General features: G+C 38.3%; 1 protein-coding gene, 1 long non-coding RNA gene and 1 pseudogene across 2 annotated transcripts; 1 reads left to right on the forward strand and 2 right to left on the reverse strand.

Annotated features, from left to right (window-relative positions):
* Positions 1 to 13,369: 13,369 nt before the first annotated feature.
* On the reverse strand, positions 13,370 to 14,827 carry LOC147936340 (uncharacterized; annotated as a pseudogene).
* An 8,195-nt stretch (positions 14,828 to 23,022) lies between these two features.
* Positions 23,023 to 24,376, reverse strand: LOC147936341 (uncharacterized). The gene is made up of 2 exons (XR_015568041.1): positions 24,244 to 24,376; positions 23,023 to 23,300 (listed from the first exon to the last, which is right to left on the reverse strand). It is a non-coding gene; the product is annotated as an uncharacterized LOC147936341 (long non-coding RNA).
* Positions 24,377 to 25,292: 916 nt separating this feature from the next.
* On the forward strand, positions 25,293 to 26,006 carry LOC104719381 (uncharacterized). The gene has a single exon (XM_010437298.3). The coding sequence runs from the start codon at positions 25,293 to 25,295 to the stop codon at positions 26,004 to 26,006; it is 714 nt and encodes a 237-aa protein (XP_010435600.2).
* The last annotated feature ends 233 nt before the right edge of the window (positions 26,007 to 26,239 follow it).

Below are 26,239 nucleotides of genomic sequence, written 5' to 3' on the forward strand. Positions count from 1 at the left end.
TGCATATCCGGTCCGAAACAAAGATTACGACTAAAGCAACAAAGTAAAAGGGGGATAGCAAAAGAGAGAGGTCGAAAACTAAAAGCAAAAGTTTATGTCGATCCTTTATATGTCAAATGGCATATATTCTCTTCTAAAGATACCAAATTGTATAATATTATTCTCAAATGTTACCTTCACTTTAAAGAGAAAGCAATGCATATGTTTTCTTACGTTAAAAACATTTTTTTAGAAAAAAAAACATTTTATTTGATTAATTATCAGCTGTATTAAACATTTTATTTGAGGAGGTCAAGCTGGTTTTCAACTATCGTGAAGGCAATGGAGTGGCCGATAGAGAAGCAAAGGAAGCAATGTCTTTTCAAGATTGTGTTCCAAAGTTGTACTCTGTTGCCAAATTGGGTTGTATCAGAAGTGGAAAAAGACAATGTGTAACAAGAACCTTGGTTAATGTTAAATTGAAGTTGAGCCAAAAAAAAAAAAAAAAGACCCGTCGTGAGTCCATGACTAACCATAACTAGCTAGGAGTGGGGGATCTTTTTTTTTTTTTTGGTCAAAGGAGTGGGGGACCATGATCGTTATTTGTTAGATCTTCATTTTTTCTCTACTAATTTATTTGTCTCTAAAAATATTGTATAAGACAAGACCAAACTACATAATCTACTTCGTTAACATCTCTCTCAACATGCCACGACAATTTTCTGAAAAAAACCTCTTCTTCATAGTGCTACGTGGCAAGTGGCATATATCAAAGCTCAATTTAATCTTTTTACATTGTTGGATATGAGTTTCGCCCCCTAACATCTAAAGAGACATAAGCAAGAAGTCCACAAGATTTTAGGGCCTGAAGTCATAGATTTGGCCCATCTGGCCGCAAGAGTAAAATCGTCATTTGTGGAGATGACAGAAAGAACCCTAAATTGATGGTCCACTATAAATACTAGATGTCGTTGTCAGAGCTCAGGATCCGAAAGCTGGACAATTAGAGAGAGAAGAGCAATTATTTTCGTATTAACTGCGCTTAGCTTTTTGATTGTCATTTTCTGTAAACCCTTCACTTGAATTCTACGTTAATAAAAGGAGCAGATTCGATTCATCCTCATTTATATTCGTGTTATTTATATTGTCGATTTCATACATCAACAATTTGGCGCCCACCGTAGGGCTGAACGGGATCCTTTCTTTTGATGATTAGAATTTGAAGAGCCAGGCGTTTACAGAAAACCAGAAGCATGTCTCACACCGATCTCTCCAGTGACGAAGGCGTCAACACCTCCGCGCCATGCTCTGCCGCGACATCGATCTCTCTCGCGAGGACGAACCAGCTCCAAGGCGTCAAGAGGACCGAAGCAGCTACAGTCTAGGACGCGACATTCACTGACCGTGAAGCCGTAGGCGCTACACCTCCCGTTCGTGTAGCCGTTGGCGTCAATCCAACCGACCGCGAAGCCATAGGCGCTACGCGTGTGGTTCCAACCAATCACACCCATATTATCCTCGCATCTCGGACGACACAAACATAATCTCATCCCGCGTACCGCGCCATACGCAAGCACTTGTCACTCGCAACAAACAATCATCGATATTCTCGACGCCCGAATACGATCTCGATCTCGCAAGCATAACCCGTAATGGCGACCTCGTTAACTCTCAAGCACGCCACGACGACGTCACGAACGCCATCATCAATCTCGCCATCTCGCCAAAACATAGGCGAGCAAGTCATCTCGCCTAAAATCGCAAGCACTCATGCACTGACTTCCGCTACGTCACCTCGCCACCGCATCGCCGAAAAACCTTGATCTCGCCAGAATTTTGAGCAAGCATTGAACTCGACCCACGAACCAAGACAAGGGTAACTCTCGAACATGCCACTGAGTGCGCCATCGCCGAGACCTGCGAGACGCGACCGACAAGCTGGACGCGCATCAAGCATCGAGCACACCCCCGCACGACATCCACCTCGCCAAGTCTCGCAACTCACGATCTCGTACGCAAAAGTCTTGACCTCACCATCCTCTTGATTTAGCCATGATCTTGTACGCAAAAGTCTCGATCTAGCCACGCTCTCGTACGCAAAAGTCTCGACCTCGCCATCCTCTCGATCTAGCAACCATCTCCTATGCAAAAGTCTCGACCTTGCCATGCTCTCGATCTAGCCACGATCTCGTACGCAAAAGTCTCGACCTTGCCATCCTCTCGATCTAGCCACAATCTCGTACGCAAAAGTCTCGACCTCGCCATCCTCTCGATCTAGCCACGATCTCGTATGCAAACGTCTCGATCTCGCCACGATCTCGTACGCAAAATTCGATCTCGCCACAATCTCGTACGTAGAGGTCTCGATCTCGCCACGATCTCGTACGCAAAAGTCTCGATCTCGCAACTCTCACTCAAGCTCGCAACCCTCGATCTCGCAACTATCGCTGGAGCTCACAACCCTCGATCTCACACTCCCGATCTCGCAACTCTCGCTCTAGCTTACCACTCTCGATCTTTTAACCCACGATCTCGCACTCTCGATCTCGCCACTTACAATCTCGCAGTCATGATCTCGCCACTCTCGATCTCGCATTCTCAATCTCCCAACTCGCGCTCGATCTCGCACTCTCGATCTCGCCACTCTCTATCTCGCACTCTCGATCTCGCCACTCTTGATCTTGCGCTCTCGAGCCCACAACAATGCGGATGAAAATTCTCAATTACGCCATCGTACATTGCCCGTCGTCGTTCCATGACTTCACGATTCTCCTACCACCCTCGACGACACCTCGCCATCGTCTCCATCATGCCACCACACCACAGAGAATAATAAGTTGTTGACCTCTACACACCGCCGCGCCAGGATTAATGACCCGCTAGGCCAAGGCACCAACATCGCTCCGTATTGAAGCTGAAAGTGACTATTTTTGTGGTGTGGTGGTTGAATGATGTATGGAATGATGACTTATGAATGAATGGATGTCAGGGTGTTTCAATTCCCCTTATGCAATTGTAGTATAAGAGGTTTCAATCCAATTTGAGTGTTTGTGAACAATCAAGATGTGCATATGAGTCTAAGTCAAGCCAGATGTAAAGGTTGTTTGTCACTAACAATCCTTTGATGAAATGGAAAGTGCAGAAAGTAAAACTACAAGAACTAGGAGGTAAATGCAAATGGAACAGAGTGATTATGACAAACAGAAATAGAAACTATGGAAATGCAAGTATTGAACTAATGCAAGGTAAGTAATGAACATGATACTAAATGAATGCAACAGAAATGCAACTAGGGTGAGACAGGACAAACACAAATCATAAACACAAGTTCTGGGTTGGAACTCGAGCAAGCACTCGATCGATTGCTGATCGAGTGAAGGGTTGAGCTGGATAAATACGCAAAATAGAGCAACACAAGAAAAACAGAGCAATACCAAAACGAATCAAACAACATGATTTAAGCTAAGAAATCAATAAACAAGGAAGGTCGTGAGGAGGGATTCATGGGCTGGACTATGATTGAGGTCATCTAACTTGGTCAACAAATCTCAAACAACTTGAGCTAATCTCTAGACATACATTTCTAAGACATGTTTAATCCACTCTCATGGCAAGAAACAATCAAACTCATGCATCTCTAGACTTGTTCTCACAAAGTAAAGAATCTACACAAGCAGGCATTAAGCAATATGTCAAAAATCAAACAAGACTTCTAATCTCTTAGCAAGCCTAATGATAATCTCTAGATCTAGCCTTATCTATGCTCCTTAGACATTGGTATGATGCTAAGAGGCTTGAAATCAGATCCTACCCTCTCAGATATAGGATCAGCATTAAGAACATCTAGCCTAGAAGAGATCTACAACAATCAAGCTTGACCAAATCAAACAAACCACAAACACAGCCCAGCCTAACTCATCCTCAAGATCCTAAGCAACTACTCACAAGAACACATGATGAACATCAAAGTCATAAACCCAGAAAATGATGAAACTTGCATGATTAGATAGATAAAGCAAAGATCTACAATATTGAAGAAGGAATCAAACACGAATTCTTAATATCTTGAAAGTTATGGAACCAACAAAATCCAAGAATCCTTTGTTTTTCTCCTTTTAAAAGAAGTACAAGATCTATAAAATAAAAGTGCAAAAGGAATAATTCTAAAAAAGGTAAAAACTAGGTTTTAGACTCTCTAAAAAGCTGGACCCTTTTGGTGGCTGTAGGTACAAACCCTTATATAGAAAATGTAGTGGAAGCCCTAAAAACGCTAGAAGACAAAATAGCCAGGCGGCTCGACCAACTCGACCTGGTGCTCGGTCGAGTGACCGGTCGAGTTGGCTCCTCTTGTGCTCCTCCCACTCGGTCGAGTCCCTCTCAGCACACGGTCGAGTGTCTGGTCGAGTGGGCAGTCGAGTTGGACTTCGGACCTTGGTTCTTTAGCCTTAGCTCTCTTGCTTTCTCCTCATGATTGCTTCACTTCTCCTCATGATTGCTTCACTTCTCCTCAGCATTGCTTCCATGCTCCTTAAGCTCCAAAATCACCTGTTTATGCATGAAAAGATGCAAATGCAATGCAACTAAACTCTAATGCAAGAACAGTCCTAAAGCTATGCAATAATGGTCAAAATGGATAGCAAAAGATGCAAAAGATGTGAATATATTAAGGGAAAACAAGGTAAAATATATGAACATCAGAAGCTGACATCGCATGCACCATCATGCCGCGACGCACAGTAACCAGAGAGGATAAGGCTTCACCAAGCTCAGCGAGCATCATTCCAGCTGACCTCTCTTAATTGGAAGAACGGCGAGACTCCGAACAACCATGATCTTGCCCTTGCCAAGTCTCGAACACTCTGACTGGACAAGCATCAGAGTCGACAAATCGAGCACTATCAAGCAGTTCCGAGGCTAGTAATTTTTCTACCACCGCAACAAGATCCACGCGTCAGTCGCTACCTCTGTGCCATCTGGCCGCAAGGGCAAAATCTTCATTTGTGGAGGTGACAGAAGGAGCCCTAGATCGATGGCCCACTATAAATACCATATGTCGTTGTCATAGCTCAGGATCCGAAAGCTGGACAATTAGAGAGAGAAGAGCAATTATTTTCGTATTAACTGCGCTTAGCTTTTTGATTATCATTTTCTGTAAACCCTTCACTTGAATTCTACCTTAAGAAAAGGAGCAGATTCGATTCATCCTCATTTATATTCGTGTTATTTATATTGTCGATTTCATACGTCAACAATTTGGCGCCCACCGTAGGGCTGAACGGAATCCTTTCTTTTGACGATTAGAATTTGAAGAGCCAGGCGTTTACAGAAAACCAGAAGCATGTCTCACACCGATCTCTCCAGTGACGAAGGCGTCAACACCTCCGCGCCACGCTCTGCCGCGACATCGATCTCTCTCGCGAGGACGAACCAGCTACAAGGCGTCAAGAGGACCGAAGCAGCTACAGTCTAGGACCGAAGCCCCCCGTTCGTGTAGCCGCTGGCGTCAATCCAACCGACCGCGAAGCCATAGGTGCTACGCGTGTGGCTCCAACCAATCACACCCATATTATCCTCGCATCCCGGACGACACAAACATAAACTCATTCCGCGTACCGCGCCCATACGCAAGCACCTGTCACTCGCAAAAAACAATCATCGATATTCTCGACGCCTGAATTTGATCTCGATCTCGCAAGCATAACCCGTAACGGCGACCTCGTTAACTCTCAAGCACGCCACGACGACGTCACGTACGCCATCATCAATCTCGCCAAAACATAGCGAGCAAGTCATCTCGCCTAAAACCGCAAGCACTCATGCGCTGACTTCCGCTGCGTCACCTCTCCACCGCATCGCCGAAAAACCTTGATCTCGCCAGAATTTTGAGCAAGCATTGAACTCGACCCACAAACCAAGACAAGGGTAACTCTCGAGCACGCCACCGAGTGCGCCATCGCCGAGACCTGCGAGACGCGACTGACAAGCTGGACGCGCATCAAGCATCGAGCACACCCCCGCACGACATCCACCTCGCCAAGTCTCGCAACTCACGATCTCGTACGCAAAATTCTTGACCTCACCATCCTCTCGATTTAGCCATGATCTTGTACGCAAAAGTCTCGATCTAGCCACTATCTCGTATGCAAAAGTCTCGACCTTGCCATCCTCTCGATCTAGCAACCATCTCCTATGCAAAAGTCTCGACCTTGCCATGCTCTCGATCTAGCTACGATCTCGTACGCAAAAGTCTCGCCTCGCCATCCTCTCGATCTAGCCACAATCTCGTACGCAAAAGTCTCGACCTCGCCATCCTCTCGATCTAGCAACGATCTCGTACGCAAAATTATCAACCTCGCCATCCTCTCGATCTAGCCATGATCTCGTATGCAAACGTCTCGATCTCGCCATGATCTCATACGCAAAATTCTCGATCTCGCCACAATCTCGTACGTAGAGGTCTCGATCTCGCCACGATCTCATACGCAAAAGTCTCGATCTCGCAACTCTCACTCAAGCTCGCAACCCTCAATCTCGCAACTATCGCTGGAGCTCACAACCCTCGATCTCACACTCCCGATCTCGCAACTCTCGCTCTAGCTTACCACTCTCGATCTTTTAACCCTCGATCTCTCACTCTCGATCTCGCCACTTACGATCTCACACTCTCGATCTCGCAGTCACGATCTCGCCACTCTCGATCTCGCATTCTCAATCTCCCAACTCGCGCTCGATCTCGCACTCTTGATCTCGCCACTCTCTATCTCGCACTCTCGATCTCGCCACTCTTGATCTTGCGCTCTCGAGCCCACAACAATGCGGATGAAAATTCTCAATTACGCCATCGTATGTTGCCCGTCGTCGTTCCATGACTTCACGATTCTCCTACCACCCTCGGCGACACCTCGCCATCGTGTCCATCATGCCACCACACCACATAGAATAATATGTTGTTGACCTCTACACACCGCCGCGCCAGGATTAACGACCCGCTAGGCCAAGGCACCAACATCGCTCCGTATTGAAGCTGACATCGCATGCACCATCACGCCGCGACGCACAGTAACCAGAGAGGATAAAACTTCACCAAGCTCAGCGAGCAGCATTCCAGCTGACCTCTCTAAATTGGAAGAACAGCGAGACTCCGAACAACCATGATCTTGCCCTTGCCAAGTCTCGAACACTCTGACTGGACAAGCATCAGAGTCGACGCATCGAGCACTATCAAGCAGTTCCGAGGCTAGTAATTTTTCTACCACCGCAACAAGATCCACGAGTCAGTCGCTACAAACTTGGTGTTAAATTCATCTTTCGACGTGATATTCTTTGGACTTTAACACTAGCTAGCTAATTGAAAAAATACAAAAACAAAATTTCTTTCTTTGAAGAACAGTGAGAGCTGGGAAGCAGAGGGATTGTTTGTCTGTGATACATTGCCCTCAGCTGTTGGAGTAAACCCAATGATCACCATTCAGTCTACTGCTTACTGCATCTCCACAAGGATATAGTTAACTCTCTCCAAAGCAAAGAAAAGTATAGAAAAAAATAGAAAAGAAGAACTGAAACCATTACGAGCTTTTCCTTGTAATAGATATTCTGTTAAGAAACCAGAGCCGTAGTTGAGTTGATCAATTGGCTACTTGCCTACTTGTAGATTTCGTATTTGTGAATAAGCAAAAACTTAAAACCCTTGTTTGAAATTCTATCATTAACTATGTTGTTAATTCCTTTTTTTGTCTTTATTTAATGACAACAAAACATGGAAAACGAAAATAAGTAAAAGTTTATTTCTTAACATTTTGTGGAAAAAAGTAAAGTTAATATTTACGGAAGATAACGTGACTATATATACTTTACTTTTATATAAATGTAATATATATATATATATATATATATATGAATTTCCTTATTAACATACAAACGACTGTCTATAAATATAATCTCTATAGTCTAAACGAAGAAGAAAAAAATAAACTAAAGAATTTTCGTTGTGTTGTGAAGAAGCAATATGATTCATGTTGGTGCCATTGTCTCAGCCATCTTCGTTGTCTTACTCGTCGTCTGTGCTGTTGATATTATTTGCCTTTGTTTATGTTTAAAAGTACGACGACTGTGGTTTGTGGTGTTAATTCTTTGCCTTTGTTTTAATATGATTTTACTTAGTTTTCCATTGTTATTTAAATTAATAGAGCATTATTCTTAAAGCAATTTTATTTTATATCTATCGTACATAGTGTCGATGTTTGTGTTTGGAAAATATAAAATCTACAAGTAAAAAAGTTTATGTGAGATCTTGAAGATAATTCTACATGAGTTTATATCAAAATTGGTAATAATAGGGCTGCAAAACCCAAAAGAGAGGTGTCCGTAATAACACGTAAGTAATAGTAATATTTTCATCCAATAGTATAAACAAAATAAAATGAAGGGCGGGGAGGGATGTAGCCAAGTGGATCAAGGCAGTGGAATCCACCATGCGCGGGTTCAATGCGCTACCATCTTTCGCTTCTTATCTATTAAAATTTGGTCTATCTAAATCAGAATAAACCAAACATATTTTTTGAAGTTTGAGAAACAAAAAAAGAGTGGAAAATATCCGATTTTGCAATAAAAAAAATAAATATGATGGAAAACAAATCCAAACATTACTTTCTATCTTTATCTATTTAAGTATTAACATTTTTAAAGTATATTTTGTGTTCTACCTTTTTAGTTATAATTATTTTAAAATTTATTTACAATATTCTTAGTCTCTAAAAAATTGCCAAAATTTTTGAAATATGGTAAATTGACATAAATAAGATTATTTAGATTTTAATTAAATATTCAACAATTATCAGTACAAAAATTCTTTCCTAGTGTTATATATATATATATATATATATATATATATTCAATTTACAAATAATCCACCAAATTTTATAATAATTATATTTTCCATACAAAAAATTTATTACCATATAATTATAATCTAGAGATTAAGCAAATTTTTAAAATGCTACAAATAGAATATTTTCTATTTAAAAAAAAATCTCAAAAACTAATAAAACATCAAATATAAATTAAATATAATTAAAGAAGAGTATAAAAACATAAGCCCGCCACCGTGTATTGTTAAAATCTAGAATATTATTATAATAAAGTCACTCATTTTACATGAATAAATTATTTTTTCTCTTCTCTAATTACTGCTTCTTCACCGATCTTCAATCCAATCCCACAATTAGGGTTTAATTTTTGTCTGAAGCTCGTCTTCTGCTGCAATGGAAAACAACATTCTGAATATAATCGTCTCTAGGAAGTCTGTGTGAAAGTTGGAGGTTGATTTCAATGTTCAGAAAATGCTTTTACGACTTGAAGCTCCAACTAAGTTTACATTTGATGTCGATAAGGGGAAAGGGTTAGTTTTCTTTTAATTTTGAGGGAGCAAGCTCTGTGGCAACCTCTGCTGAGAAACACATCGCCTCAGCTGTTCGCACTGGCAAGGCAATGACTCGCTTATCTCAACCAGTACAACCCCTCTCAGCCACCTATGCTACAGGTCTTGTCAAGGTTTTTGTTCCAACGGATTTGAAAGGTATTTTTTTTTTTGAATGTAATGTTAAATTATATTCAAAAGCAATAAAAACGTTTGTACAACTAGTGCTTCGTGAGATTGAAATTTTAGCCTAACAAACTATATAAGTTTGAGGAAAGAGAAACTGAAAGAAAACAAAAATAGGGTCAGCTTCTAGAACTCAGCCATAAAAGTAAACCGTCATCATAACGTCGATCGCCCATCTGCTGAATAGCTAAGAGTTGGTTTCGAATTTGCTGATCAAGTCGCTGCACTAGCTGTCCTGCATTGAGCGCTGGTTCTCCATGCCTACGGCCATTGCGCTCCCTCCATATCGAGTGAATCGCTAGTTGAAATATATAGCGAGATAGGAAACCATGAAGGCGGTCCTGCTGAGTACCTGAAGTAAAAGTAAGAACCGTTTGCCAAGTCGTGGAATAGTTGCCCTTGAACACCCCCTTGGCCAGAGCTGCCCAAACTTCAGAAGAATAGCTGCAGGAGAAAAAGAGATGATCTCTAATTTCTAAGCACTGCAGACACAGAAAACAGTTTCCAGAGTCTCCTCTGTTCCAACGGCTAATTCTCTCGCCAGTGGATAACCGGTTCTGAATCGCTAGCCACAGACAAAATGCGTATTTTGGGGTCATATGCGTGGACCACACACTATGGTGCCACGGGACAATGGGAGAGGGAGGACGAATATGGTTCCAAGTGTCGGTGGTAGAAAAGGTAGCCTTGTTCGTATCATTCTTCCCCCGCCAGAGAACAAGGTCAGAGTGCTCTGTTCTTGCCTGGTATTGCGAGTGTAGAGCCTCTTCGATCATGTTTAGATTGTGGAGACGGTGTCGACGTCTGGTACGAAGAGACCATGCTTGATCCAAGGTCATATGCCGAGTGATCCCTAAATCAATGAGACCTCTCTCTCCCGTGATATCAATCAATCGACCCAGGGGAGACCAATTATCATACCAAAAAAAACAATGCTTACCGTTGCCTACTTCAACCTTACAAAAAGAAGCAGCCAATGCCCTATACTTTAATAGTTTCCTCCATATCCATGATCCTGCAGCCGCAACCTCCTTGCAGAGCCAGAAAGATTTACCTTTGAGCAAATATTGGTCAAGCCATTTTACCCAGAGAGAGTCACCTCGTGACACAATACGCCAAACCAACTTAAGGCAACATACGTCATTTGCCACTTCCAAACTGCGAAGGCCGAGACCCCCCTCTGCTTTTGGCTTGCAAACTGTTTCCCACGACAATTTTGCCTTATGTGGGTTCATCACTACACCGGACCAGAGGAAAGCAGAGCAAAGCTTATCAAGTTCTCGAATACATTCTCGCGGAAGACTAAAAGCACCCAACCAGAAATTACAGACACCCCAGACAATAGAGCTGATAAGATTGAAACGTCCAGCAAATGAAAGGTAACGTGCAGTCCAAGAACTGATGCGTTTCCGGATTTGCTCCAACAAAGGTGTGCAGTCCGTTACTGTTAAACATCGAGTAACTAATGGTAACCCCAGATATTGATCTGGCAACTGGCCAACATCGAAGTGAAACTGTGATGCAATGGCAATACGAGCAGCGTCTGAGAGTCCCGCAGAATACAGAGTTAACTTTTCCAAACTGATGTGAAGACCTAATCGTTTGGCAAACATATCGAATACCTCAACTATGCCAGCAACAGAGCGTAATTTACCATCAGACAGAACCATAATATCATATGTGAAGCTTAAATGTGTCAAACCAACAGCCTTGCATCGAGGATGGTAACCAAACCGCCCCACGCTTGCTGCCTTGTCCAACATTTTTGAGAGCACCTCCATGCAGATGACAAATAGATAAGGGGATAGAGAGCAGCCTTGCCGTAATCCCCTTGAACTCGGAAAGTAACCCGCTAATTCTCCATTAATCTGAACAGAGAAGGAAGCAGTCGTGATACAAAGTTGGATCCAGTGCACAAACTGAGAAGGGAAGCCGAGTGCTGAAAGGGTAGTCAGGATAAATGACCATTGGACTGAATCGAAAGCTTTAGATATGTCAATCTTAATCGCGCATCTTTCAGAAATCGAAGCTTTGTGGTAGTCTTTGACTAGTTCTGTAGCAAGCAATACGTTCTCAATCAACAACCGGTCTTTAACAAACGCCGACTGATTTCCAGAGATGAACTGAGGGAGAATAAGCTTGAGTCGATTAGCCAAAATTTTAGATATGACCTTGTAGAGGACATTGCAGCAAGAAATGGGTCTGTAATCTTTCATCACACGCGCCTCCAAGGTTTTGGGGATAAGTGCAAGTATAGTGGAGTTAACTCCCTTGGGCAAGAATCCTTTATCAAAAAAACGATTGAATCGCAAGGGTAAATTCATTACCAAGCACATCCCAACTAGCTTTAAAAAACTCTGACATAAAGCCATCCGAACCAGGAGACTTATCATTTGGCATTGAGAAAAGGACTGTTCGGACCTCTTCCTTAGAAACTGAAGCAGTGAGCGTCGTTGCATCTGCATGAGAACAACGAAATCCCAGTAAGTCTTGAATCACCTCCAGCGTGACTCCCTCAAAACCTTCCGGAGACAATTGCATAAAATCCTTAAAATGTCGCTCAGCCTCGATTTTTATATCCTCTCCTGTGACCACAGAACCATTTGGACAAAAAATCTCCCTAATTGTGTTCACAGCTTTCCTTGTTTCTGCAGCTCGATGAAAGGTTTTATTATTCTTATCCCCCACTTTCAACCAATGTAACTTCGAGGTTTGCTTTAAGTATTTCTCTTCCAGTCTTGCTACATGTTCCCATCTTAGATAAGCCTCATGTTCTTCCTCTATGGACTCTGTAGTAGGACCCAACATATTCACCTCCTGTTTCTGACACAGCGTTTCCGAGGCCTCCTTTGATCGTTTGACGAGAAAGTGGATCCTTTGTTTAGCCAAAGATCGAAACAGTGGTTTTAAACCTTTAAGTTTCTTAGTGAAACGGAAGATAGTGGAAGTAGACAAGGACAAAGGTTCAGTCTCCTGCCAATAGTTGGCCACCAAAGGTTTGAACTCTTCCATATCAGCAAGCAGGTTGACAAACTTAAAAGGCCTACATTTTCGGATTGGAACCGTCTCCCCATCAGATAGATGGATACGACACCGCAGATGATCCGAACAACCACCAGACTCAAACACACAGTAAGATGACGGAAACACCTGCAACCACACATCATTGACCAAAACACGGTATAACTTCTTCATTATGGGATCATGATCCCTCTTATTCCACCATGTGAACAACGGACCATGATAAGTCATATCAGCAACCGAACAATAGTTTACCACCTCCTGAAATGCACGCATGCCGAGCGAGACACTTGGAACATCATCCACCCTCGAATGTTCAGCCATATCTAAAGTCTCGTTGAAATCACCCATAATCATCCACGGTTTACTACACAGAATAGGAGAGTCATAATGATCTTTAAGCTCCTGCCATAAGACCCTGCGTTCCTCCCCTAAATTCAGTGCATAAACAAAGGAGCAGAAAAATTCCTCCTCCTGATCATTTAACTTCACCGAACATGTAATGACCTGCTCCCCCTTATAGAATGGAGTAAGCCTCACAGTATCACGCCAAACAATCCACAATCGACCTCGTGGATTATACTCATAGTTAGACATCACCGACCAACCCTGAAAAACAGCATTACTTATATTCTGAAAACTCTGTTCTCGAACTCGCGTCTCTAGAAGACATCCAAACTGAAACCTCTGATCATCCACCCATCTTCTTATAATGGAATGCTTAGACATATTGTTTAATCCCCGAACATTCCAGAAGAAACCCGACATCTAAACTTGTTTTGGGGCGAGGGACCGGCTTCGAGCCATAGGATTAACCCTGGAGGATTGAGTAGAAGAGTTCGAGATGACCTTGTGCGCTGTCTTAGAGTCACAAGGCAGTGAAGGACGGAGGGGAATCTTGGGTTTAGTCCCTCGACTCGTCCCCTGCGCAACCAACCCGGGAGGTGAAGGTTTGTGATCAGTCAAGACTGGAGGAGGAGGCAACTGCTTGTCATCGCCTACAGTCGCCAAAGGTTGCTCGTCAGGTGATACATCATCTGCACCATCATCGACATCTAGAACAGCATAATGGTTTGAACTAATAAAGACTCCCTCCGTGGGTCCCGCTGTCCAGAAAATAGAACCGCGTCCTGCTTTCGTTGGAGTGACCCATGCTTGCTCTTTACTCACTTCCCCCAAGTCTAAGGAGCCTGTTGCCTCCTTCAACTTAGGAGAACTGCCTGAATCCCCCTATTTACCAACATCATCTACCGTATTCACCCCCTTATTCAAAACAGCATCATCTACAGCAGTAACCTGCGGAACAGAGACAGGCGCGGGAGAACCTGGTTGCTTAGCAAGCGAGAGACATGTATCGCTTGAGTGACCCCACTTTTGATAGTAACCACACCTTGGAGGCAACCGAGGGTACGTGTACTTGACGGTAGAGGCCACCTCCCCCTCTTCCTCACCTGTAACCATATACTTTGTCGGTAATTCCTTTGTCAAATCTGCTTCTACAAGAATTTGTGCTACATCAAAACTAACACAAGCCTCTGTGTTGGAATGAAGTCGCACTGGCTTACCCACGGCACTGGCCAAAAACTCAATACCCTTCTCAGAAAACAACGATGGCGGAACATTTGTTAACGTAACCCAAAGAGGTATCTATCGCATTGCCGGTTGAGTATCCTCCGTAAACGGTGACCACTTCGAGACAATCATCGGAATATCCATTATGTTCCACATCCCTCTGTTGAGAACACGCTGCCGAATCCCCGCAGAACAAACACGGAATTTGACTGTCGAGTCGTTAACCTCAAAAACATCTATCAAGGAAGATTAATCTCCCAAGCGCCAGATCTTGTTCACTATCATATGAATCTTCCCCACATGTGGGGCTTTCTCATTCAGAAACTTACCGATCAAAAAATCATCCCAAAGCGGTTTAGCCCCTGCATACACCTCCTTTGGCACCACCACCTTTGCCAATCCATCAACCTCCGAGACAACAAACTTTTGCTGAGAGAACACATGCTTTTTAGCGACATTAAGCCAAGTACGGTTACCTTTCTGCGAACCCGCCCGCTGGATCTGCGACGAATCCTCCAAAACCTGAGCGTTTCCAAGTTACAACCCCTGGATTAAACCATCACCACCACTTCCCTGCGGAACCACCTCCACTAGACTAGCAGAAACCTCTGGCAAGACCGCCTGACAACCAGGAGAGATCGCCGGCAGCGACATACGTGTTACGAAAGCCAAAAACCCTAATCGCCTATTTTTCGCTTGCCACGTCAGCTTTTAAAATTTTATAGCAAAACCCTTTTTTCATCTGAAAGGTATTTTCTCGACTGGCTCTACCAGAAAAAAAAAACTAAAACAAGCTAGGAAACTGAGAAGACCAAACCAATAGAGGAGGAAATCTCAAGTTCTTCAGGAGGGCAGTGATACAAGTCAACCTTTACAAGGTCAGGAGGGAGAAGAGAGTCTGTTGTTTAAAAGGATCGGAAAGCTAGTGATGAAGTTGGAGTCTCACAAAAACTTACCAAGCGCATTGAGGAAAAGGTGTTTCCACACGAGGAACCGCTGACTCATCAATGATCTTTATGACTTGGAATTTTTAAGGTTTAGGTGTGTGGGGGGGGGGACACCTTGACAATTCATAACATTTTCCAGATTTTATGTTCCTCCTAGAGACGAAAAACTATAGTAATCATGTGGTTAAGTTGCACAGGTCTTTGGCGTATGATCACTCACATGTTGTTGATCCAGTTGGTTTTAGTGGAGGCTTAGCTTTGTTTTAGAAGGCATCATACGAGATTGAAGTAGTCAGTTCATATCATCGCATTATTGATGTTAGAGTGAAACTCAGGTCCATGTCCTTCTTCATTTCATGCGTATATGGGGATCCAAAATCTCAACATCGTCAAGTTGTTTGGGAAAAGTTGGTAAGTGTGAGTGTATCCAGAGATGCTTCATGGTTAGTGTTGGGGGATCTTAATGAGATCCTGGATAAATCAGAAAAGCTTGGTGGACCAGCACAGGCGGAATCAACTTTCTTAAGAACATGATCACTGATTGTCTTCTACGGGAGATCCCCAATATTGGTAGTAAGTTCTCCTGGGCTGGAGAACACAACAAGATGTTGAGTGCAAGTTCGACATAGCGTTGGAAAATGCAGCATGGTTTCCGCTTTTCCCATGGGTACAAGCTTAGTATTTGGTGTGTATTGGTTCAGATCATCGACCTCTTCTCACACGGTTTGTGAGTGAGAATATTTCGTAGCAAGGATAGTTTCTATTCCATAAGAGATGAAATTAAAGCCTGATTTTGTTAACATAGTTAAAGAAGGCTGGACCAAAGGAGTTGATGTCGAACATCCTTCTGTAATGGTTGCGATGGCATTACCGGTGCATGTTATATCATGTTTTAGGCTGACAAAACATCAGTGTAATTAAGAAGATCAATAGAGCTATGGCTCTGTTGTAGTGGAATGCATTACATTTCTTGGGAAAAGATTTCTCAGTCGAAAGAACGTGGAGGTCTTGGTTTTAAAGAAAATGTCGATTTAATCAAGCTTTGTTGGTGAAACAAGCATGTTGTTTATTAGATTCTCCAAAATCTTTGCTAGCAGAGTGTATAACAAGAAATATTTTGAAGAAAAAACACTTCATGGAAGCGAGGATTGGATATAGACCTTCTTATGTGTGGCGTAGTATCTTGTTTGGGCGGAAGTTGCTGGAGAGAGGAATGTTGAAATCTATAAGAGATGGACGAAACACAAGTGTATGGGTAGGCAAATGGGTCTTTGACTATCAGCCAGGACGTCCTTTCGACAGATAGCAAATGATAGACTTGAAGGTGCATGCCTCTTCACTGTTAACTGAAACTGGTGACTAGGATGTGCAACTCTTGGAGGAGCTCTTTCCACTCTGTGAGGTCACACGAATCAGATACTTCCCTCCAGGTCAGACTCTTTAGGATAGTCATGTTTTGGCTTATACAGTCAATGGGAAGTATTTGGTGAAGAGTGGTAATTGGCTTCACACAAAGGAGATAGACGGTTTGGAGCATTTCCAAGAGAATTTCTAATTGTTAACAAAGTCAAGAAGGGGATTTAGGACATTTTAACTTAATCCAAAATCAGAATGTTCCTTTGTAGAGCTTTATGTGGCATCATTGAAGTTGCTGAGTGCATGTGAAGACATGGTTTACAGGTTAATCCTCTATGTCCTGAATGCAAAGCTGCAGAAAAGATAGTTGCTCATGTTCTTTTTGGGTGCACTCTGGCAAGTAGAGTGTGGACTGAAATCTCTCTGCCTGTACTGAGTCAGGGCTTTTCCGCAAGTGTAGTAAAAAATATTGATTATGTGCTAGAGTTAATGAGGAGGATGGAGCTGCCGAGTAAAATTTGGTCTGCTATTCCTTGGATCCTTTGGGAATTTGGAAAGCGCGGAATGGTTCTGTTTTCTCAGAGAGAAGACATGATCATCATGTGGTGCTTTCTACCGCATTGGAGGACTCTGAAGTGTGGTTATATCAACAACATATATTGTTACAGGAAACATCCAAGGATGGTATGAGACATGGTACTGCTCCACAGTTTTGGATTTAATTCCTTCCCGAGGGAGTCTGAAATGCAATATCCACTGTTCATTGTGAATGCAACCCCCTTTTGTGGTAGAGCTTGGTTGCTAAGGAATCATGAAGGGCATATAATTCTACTTGCTAGAGATGCTTTCTTACCACGGTTGAATAGAATATAAGCTGAACTTAATTTTATTTTGTGGTGTCTCATAAGTCTTAAGGATCTTCCCTTTTTCAACAGTTGAAGTTTGGTAAGATTGTCAAGCTACATTAATGACTTTGGCGGCGCTGTCAGCTTGGTCTAAGTATCATTCTCAATTATACAAGATTGCTGGAGTAGTACAGGTGACAGGGGAGGTTTCTTTTAAACTCTCTTCACCGAAAGCCAATTCTTTGGCTAGGGATATTGCTCAAAGCGTTACAAAGGACGGACGGTTCACATGTTATCTGGCTAAAGGCGGACCAGCGTGGTTGCATGCACGGATTGAGGAGGAACGTTGTAGAGGGCATGATTATTTCCTTGGTTTAAATCATATGGTTTTGTTTTTGGGGATTGTTACAGTTTGCGTATGCACTTTTGGGTTCTTTTATTAAATTGATTGAAGTGTTTAAAAAAAACAAAAAAATATATATATATTTCATTATAGGATTCAAAATAAAAATTGGTCATAACATAAACTTGTTGTCACTATATTGCTCACTGGTCAATTTTTTTTCATTAACATCTGCTATCAAACACTATATTTTGTTAACCTAAACTAAATTTTCCACAACCAAAAACAAATATGTCATAACATAAAACTAATATGTTCTGACTATATGTCATTCTAGCCATTTTGTTATATTATTATTTTATTTTAGTTTAATGTGTTATATTATACTAAATTTTTAAAATATTGAATTTATTTGTCAAGAGCTTAAATAGATTAGCTCAAAAGAGCCAATTAAAATATTGAATTTAAAAATGTAAATATAGATATAATGTTTTATAAAAAGTTATAATATATATTAATTACTGTTTTAATTATTGTGTTATATTATATATATATATATATATATATATTTTAAAAAATATATTAAATTACAAATATATATATATATGTAAAAATTTATAATATTGATTAAATGTGGAAAATATTAAAAATATATATAGCAAGGAGTGATTATTAATTTTTCTAATTAAATACTTTTAATAATTTAAATGTGTTATATACTTATATTAATCAGAGAGCTTATGCACTTTAATGCTTATGCTCCACTATCTGTTGTTCCATTTAAACCCTCAGTTTACTTCATATTCGCTTTTCAGAACACGGATGTTATATTTGATTGCACAAGTATTTTAAATTTCATAATGACCTAACGATTAGACCATGGTCAAACTGAACTGGATTAATGGTCGGTTAAATTTTTATTAAATTCGTTATCTATCAAATATGGGTATAAAACCGATAAAAATGATTAAAACCCATCTGAGAAAAATACAAATATTTTAGGTACATATTGGCAAAAGGAGTAAACGACAAACAAAGAGAGGTCCAAATAACTCCCGTAAATATTAATATTTATCCAACATTGGTTGTTATCTTCTGTCCACTAAAATCTGCCTGGTCTACTTAGACCAGAACAAATAGAGCAAGTACTACACGTATTTTTGGAAGTTTGATAGAAAAAGAAAAATCTCCAATTAAGGAATATATGATATATATATATATATATATAATTGGTAACAAAATATTTTCCAAACTTTAAACATTACCTAATTCAATCCTGAAGACATAAATTTTTTAAAAATACTTGGGTTAACCTTTTTTATTCACCTATTCATTTTTAAACCAATCATAATCTTATATGTAATTTTACATTTAAAAAATAAATCAATTTAAAAAAAAAACAAAAAAAAAACAAAATATGTGTACTTTTAATTAAAGAAAGTTAAATATTAGTTTGTTTTAGATTTTACAATTAAATTAGTTTATATATGGGTTTAGATTTATAAATAAGGATTTGGGCTTAGATTTTAGGGTTAGAACAATTATGTATACCGGTTTTGTTCACCTCTCTTCTCTTAAAGACAAGTCTTAATTAGTCACCGATCCGTTCAATCCCATCCAAAACCTAAGGTTTAGTTTTTGTTTGAATTCTTCTTCTGCGCAAATGGTAGTAGTTAACCATATTGTGAAAATCGATGTCACTACGTGGGTTTCGAATCTAGCAATAAATAAAGAGTCTAAGAACATAGTCAAAATCTATCAAGGCGTAAAGACCGAAGAGTCAATTGAAGACGAGAGTGGAATTGTAACACTAATAGATTCTTCTAAAAGTCTACATGAACCAAATTCTCATATCCACTTGTTTCCGCGTAGCTGCACGTCATCAAGTCATCTCTTTGAACTCTTACGTGATGAACAAGTTCCTTGCTGTGGATATTTAGATCAACTACATGATCTATCTCAATTCTTACGTGATGAACAAGTTACTTTTTGCAGAGATATAGGTAAAAAAGTCGCTCTTCAAGTCAAACATTCGTTTGCTAATGACTTTTCTCTTCGAGAACCTGTTTTCGTTACCGTCAATGTGAAATACATCTACGAGAGGCGTATGATTTTGCCGCCAGCTGTTTCTGTTCCGAGAGGTGCTCCAGCTGAAGTATTACAGAGGTTGGTTGAAGAACAGATAGTGGAATCAACGTGTTCGATTTGTATTGAGAATTTATCGGGAAACATCATCCGGATGCCTCGATGTCTGCATATGTTTCATCAAGATTGTCTTTTCAAGTGGCTTGGTCATCAAAACTCGTGTCCCTTGTGTCGCGGAGTTCCGTACAAGGAGGAGACTCAAACTTCGGCTTAGGACTAAAGTTAGGGTTAGGGTTAGGGTTAAGAAGATTTTGAAATCCGTTTTGTCTCAATTTTCTTGTATCGACGTTTTGATATATCATATGATTTTCTGGTGAAATATCGAAATTATTTCGGTACTTGTTCACCATAAAAGTTGTTGTGTGTACTTACAATTATCGCAACTTGAGAGAAGTTGTAATCACCAATTACAAAACTCTTTCTAAAGAACTAATTAGGTTTTGTTTCATCTCAGCGTCTCCTAGTCTTCTGTGTGAAATAACTCATAGTCTTGTCAAAAACTCAGTTATGATCCTGTTCTTTTTTCTTATCGCTGCAGCTCTTTTTATAGACATTGCCGGCGTCGTTGGTGTCACCAGAAAATACGGCTACCAATAATGGTTGCTGCCACTATTTTTACAAGAAGCTGATGTTGCTCTCCGCATACTTGTGTGTTAAGTAACCTATAATTTGAGTCCCGGGTCGTTAAAAACACTGTAACAAAAACTGGTTACTTTAACAAATCATATTGTATAACTTGTAAACAAGTGTGAAGTGATCTTAGTGCAGTGGCCGAAGGTAAGTCCTTAATGCATAAGGCACCAGAGATCGAGTCCCGCTCCCTACGAATGTAGGGATTAGGCTAATGGACCGGCCTGTTGTGTCCAATGGTTGACAAAAAAAAACTTATAAACAAGTCTATATATAACTCATCTATTATTATTATTATTATTCTTCTAGTCTGAATAAATCTGTATAGAATAGGAAGTCCAAAGATTTTGGATATACTTCAACAGAGAGCGATTGGATCTACTATAACAATCATGAAAGAAGCATAAAATTCCTAAAATGATTCACAAAGCTTTATACACTTAAAGAACATCTTAATCCAATATTCTGAAATACTGCAAAATTGACAAAACAGATGAAAGACACAAATAACTAGTGTTAAACAAATCAAAAACACAAACACTTGAAAAATCCTGGAATCTCATACACCGCACCGTTGCTTACTGCTTACATCTACCTTTTCATCTTCTCCAATGTTCTGGAGTCAGAAAAAAAATTGACCAAACAAGATAACGAAGAACAGTCTAGACTTGTGGATAAATTACTTGACACTCAAATATATATGTATATATATTTATATATACACATGTGACATGACTAGCAACAAGCTTAGCTAAGAGGTTGAAGAACATGGCTGAGTGACGGGGGAATATTCTTGTATCCATTTCGAAGATACCAAGAATGGTCAGGAGGATTAACGGCTCTAATTGATTGGATGGAATCTTCAAACTCTCATATCTTCAAGATCAACGTTCCTGGTTACAACAAAGATGACATAAAAGTGCAGATCGAAGAAGGGAACGTTTTGAGTATAAGAGGAGAAGGGTTAAAGAAGGAAGATAAGAAGAAAGAAGAGGATTTGGTGTGGCACGTGGCGGAGAGAGAAGCCTTTTCCGGTAAAGGTGAGTTTTTGCGGCGGGTTGAGTTGCCGGAGAATGTGAAAGTGGACCAAGTTAAAGCTTACGTGGAGAACGGTGTTCGTACTGTTGTTGTTCCCAAGGACACGTCACCCAAGTCGTCCAAGATTAGGAATGTTACTATTACTAGAAAGCTTTGATGTCATAACCGGTTTTCACCAGGTTTTTGGTTTTTATAAGATGGAATAAAATTGGACTTTGTTGTTACTTCATAAATTCAATAAAGCATGTAATGTTTTAGAAATATTTTAAGAATTGGTTAAACGAAGAAGATTATATAATAGATGATGAGCAAAGAACCCACAATACTGAAGATTTTACATAACCCGAAAGCTCTGATTCTAACCGAATTTAACCGGTTTCTGATTTTGATTCAGTGTTTGTTTATATATTGCTTAAAGCGGCTTATACCAAAATGAAACAAGACGCTGATGGATTTACTATTTACATCACCAGGAAGCTAAGAATTTTTGACCGGACTAAATCGGGTTCTGATTTACATGAGCTAAATAAAATTGGACTGTATATAATATATACATACTTCATAAACCGAAAGTATTTGAACAGAATTGTAAAACAAGATTTAACACAAAAGAAGAAACCAAAGTATATTAAAAAGGAATATTTTTGAAAATTGACATCATGAAATAATATTTTTGAAAAATGACATTGAAAAATGAAGTTTTTAAAAATACTTCAAAAAAAATTATATTTTTAGAATTTTTCTACTTTTTTTCTAATAAACCAAAAAATGTATTTTAAATATGAAATTGACTCCACTAACCCTTATATTTTATGATTTGGTTTAGTAATTAAACCTTTAATTTGGATCAGTGTAGTTTTTTCTCATAGTAGTCTAAGACAAAGCTAAATTAGAAAATCTACTACTAATAAAAAAAAGTTATTCGAGGCTTTTAAGACTAGCCACATAAGCATTGTTGAACTCTCTCTCTCAACATGTCATGTCATTCTTCTAAGAAAATCTCTTCTTCTTAGTGTTATGTGGCATAGATTAAAGCTCAATTTCATCTTTCGCATCCACTACTAACTAGGTAATATCTTGGGAGTTGTTGTATTAATTATGTTATAATTCATTTTGGTTTATGTAATAATCATAAAATTATAAATATTGTCTGAGAATATTTTTTTAATAAAGTTTTTTAAAATAGTATTTATGAAATGTGGTATTGAAAAAGATGTATTTTTAAAATTCTCCCATAAATACAATATATAACAAACAAATTTCCTAAATGTCAATAATACACTTTATATATTCAAATCATACAATATCAAAATATACCACTTATTTAAAAACTGTTGTTAATGATAAAAATAAAAATTTACTATATGATATTCAAAATTTACCTAAAACACTTAATAATTAAATTCCAAATTTATTTATAAGTATCAATTAAATATATTTTCTATAAAATCATATGAAATGAAATTAAAAATCCCAAAGATTAATATAAGATAAATTCTAGGTTAAATTCTAATGATTTTTTCTTTGTAGTAAAATTTTGGAAATGAAATATCAAATTGTTTTTTATATAGAAAATCACTAAATTACAAAATTATGAATTAAATAAAAATTATAATGATATTTATATAATTATATTTTGGATCACAAGAACTAAATATAATGATAAGTATATAAAAAAATTTGATTTAATAATTCTATTATAACAGTTTATTCTGTTAAAAAATTGCATACTTTTAAAACTAAAATAAATATATATGAATGAAGATGATTTCTTTAGCTTGATTCTCTGATTGGGCTTTGATCAGAAATTAGTATCGTTGAATCTGCATCGATAATTATTTTTACAGCCACCAAAATTTTATTATACATATGTAATTAAAAATTAAAAATAAAAGGAAGACAAGGAAGGAAGAAATACATAAAAACAAAGAAATAAAATTGAACAAAATAAAAGATAAATCTAACGAAATATATAATCACACTCTTACCATAAATTTTGAACCCATGCAAGAATATAAACAAAACAAATAGTATATTTAGAATTTGAGATATGGTGGATGATGATGTGAAAATGATTATTTATAGGATTTCAAGGGATGAAAGTTACATTTCTAAAATATTTTATTATACATATGTAATTGAAAATTAAAAATAATAAGAAATACATAAAGACAAAGAAATGAAATTGAACAAAATATAAGATAATTCTAACAAATATATAATCACACTCTTACCATGAATTTTGAACCCATGCAAGAACATAAACAAAACAAAGAAAATATTTAGAATTTGAGATATGGGGGATAATGATGTGAGAATGGTTATTTATAGGATTTCAGGGGATGAAAGTTACATTTCTAAAATATTTTATTATACATATGTAATTGTAAATTAAAAATAATAAGAAGACAAAGAAGGAAGGAAGAATACATAAAAACAAAGAAATAAAATTGAAAAAAATATAAGATAAATCTAACAAAATATATAATCACACTCTTACCATGAGTTTTGAACCCATGCACGAACATAAACAAAGAAAGAAAATATTTAGAATTTGAAATATGGTGGATGATGATGTGAGAATGGTTTTTTTATAGTATTTCAAGGGATGAAAGTTATATTTCTAAATATTTTATTATACATATGTAATTAAAAACTAAAAATAATAAGAAGACAAAGAAAGAAGGAAAAAATACATAAAAACAAAGAAATAAAATTGAACAAAATATAAGATAAATCTAACAAAACATATAATCACACTCTTACCATGAGTTTTGAATCCATGCAAGAATATAAACAAAACAAATAAAATATTTAGAATTTGAGATATGGTGGATGATGATGTGAGAATGGTTATTTATAGGATTTCAAGGGATGAAAGTTATATTAATAAAATAATTTTTAATTAGAGGAGTTACAATTATAATTTATAGTGTGTTTGAATGAAAAGAAATGGAAAAATAGTCAATTCATAATTTATGTGATTTATGTTACAATTTAATAGTAAAGTGTAGATTTAAAGTATAAATTAATGTACATTGTTATATTTTTAATTTAATTAAAAATAAATATTATTATTTTTAGAAATTAAATGCTAAATGGACCAATAAGGATTGAGTGACACCTTACTTTTATGTATATGATTGTGTTTGAATAAAATTAAGTGGTGGAATATGATTAATGCATAATTTATTTTATTTTATAAATATATTGTTTTAATTGGGTATTAAATATTGTTTAAAGCAATTAAATTAAACAATTAGAAAGCAAAAAAAAAAAATTAGAAAGCGTTAAATGAAAATCAACTAATAAAGAGAGACTAAAACTTTACTTTCATATATATGATTTGGTGTCAATTTCATCTTTGTACATTCTTTAGTCTTTTAATACTAAGCTAGTACCATGTTTATTAGCATTTAAGGGATAAAATTTTACTAAGGGCTGCAAAACGTAAAAGGAGTGAAGGACAACAAACAAAGAGAGGTCCAAATAACTCTCCTAAATACTAATTTTTCATCCAACGGTTGTTATTTTCTTGTCCATTAAAATCTGCCTGGTCTACTTAAACCAGAATAAACCGCGAGCAAGTACCAAACAAATCTTTGGAAGTTTGAGTTTGACCAAAAAAGGAAAATATCACAGCAAAAAAATATATATATATATATATATATATATATGATTGGAAAAAAGAAAAGGAAATATCATTACTCTATCTCTCTAATATATAAGGGCGCTCATTCTGAAGGAATCGATTATTATTTTCTCTTCAATCCAATCCAAAAAAAAAATAGGGTTTGAATTCTTCTTTCTGCGCAATGGAAAAATATATTCTGTCAATCAAAGTCACTGCGTCGGTTTCGAATCTAGCAATGAATGAAGAGTCTAAGAACATAGTCAAAATCTATCAAGAAATAGTGATCGATGAGTCAATGGAAGACGAAAGTGGAATTGTAACACTTTTAAATTCTTCTGAAAAACCACTTGTACCAAATTCTTATATCCACTTGTTCCCACGTAGCTTCACGTCTAGCCATCTCTCTGACCTCTTATGTGATGAACAAGTTTCTGTTCCTCCGATGACTGAGGAGGAAGATGTTCCTTGTTGTGGGTATATAGGTAAACAAATAGCTCGTCAAATCAATCACTCGTTTGCTAATGATGTTTCTCTGAGAGAACCTGTTTTCGTTACCGTCGGTGTGAAATTCATCTGGGAGATACGTGTGATTTTCTCGCCTGTTGGTTCTGTTCCGAGAGGTGCTTCCGCTGAAGTATTACAGAGGTTGTCGGAAGAACAGAGTGTGGATTCTCCGTGTTCGATTTGTACACCGGATTCTACGTGTTCGATTTGCTTTGAGAATTTTTCGGGAATCATCATCCGGATGCCTCGATGTCTGCATATGTTTCATAAAGATTGTCTTTTCAAGTGGCTTGTTCGTCAAAACTCGTGTCCCTTGTGTCGCGGTGTTCCGTACGAGGAGGAGACTCAAGATTTAGGGTTACGGTTAAGAAGATTTTGGAGTTCTGTTTGATTTCTTAAGGGTAATCCTTCTTACATATTCCGTTCTGTCTCGAATTTTTTCTGTATCGACGTTCTGATATATCATATATGGTTTTCTTGTAAAATATCAGAAATTGTTTTTGGTACTTGTTGCATCGTAAAATTTGTTGTGTAAAGGTCAAAAAGCCTTCTTCTGTTGTGTATACTTACAATTATCGCAACTTGAAAAAGTTGTAATCATCAATTAATTACAAATTAAACTCT

The sequence above is a fragment of the Camelina sativa genome, chromosome 10, assembly GCF_030686135.1.
Source record: "Camelina sativa cultivar CO46 ecotype springtype chromosome 10, ASM3068613v1".
Taxonomy (NCBI): Eukaryota; Viridiplantae; Streptophyta; class Magnoliopsida; order Brassicales; family Brassicaceae; genus Camelina; species Camelina sativa.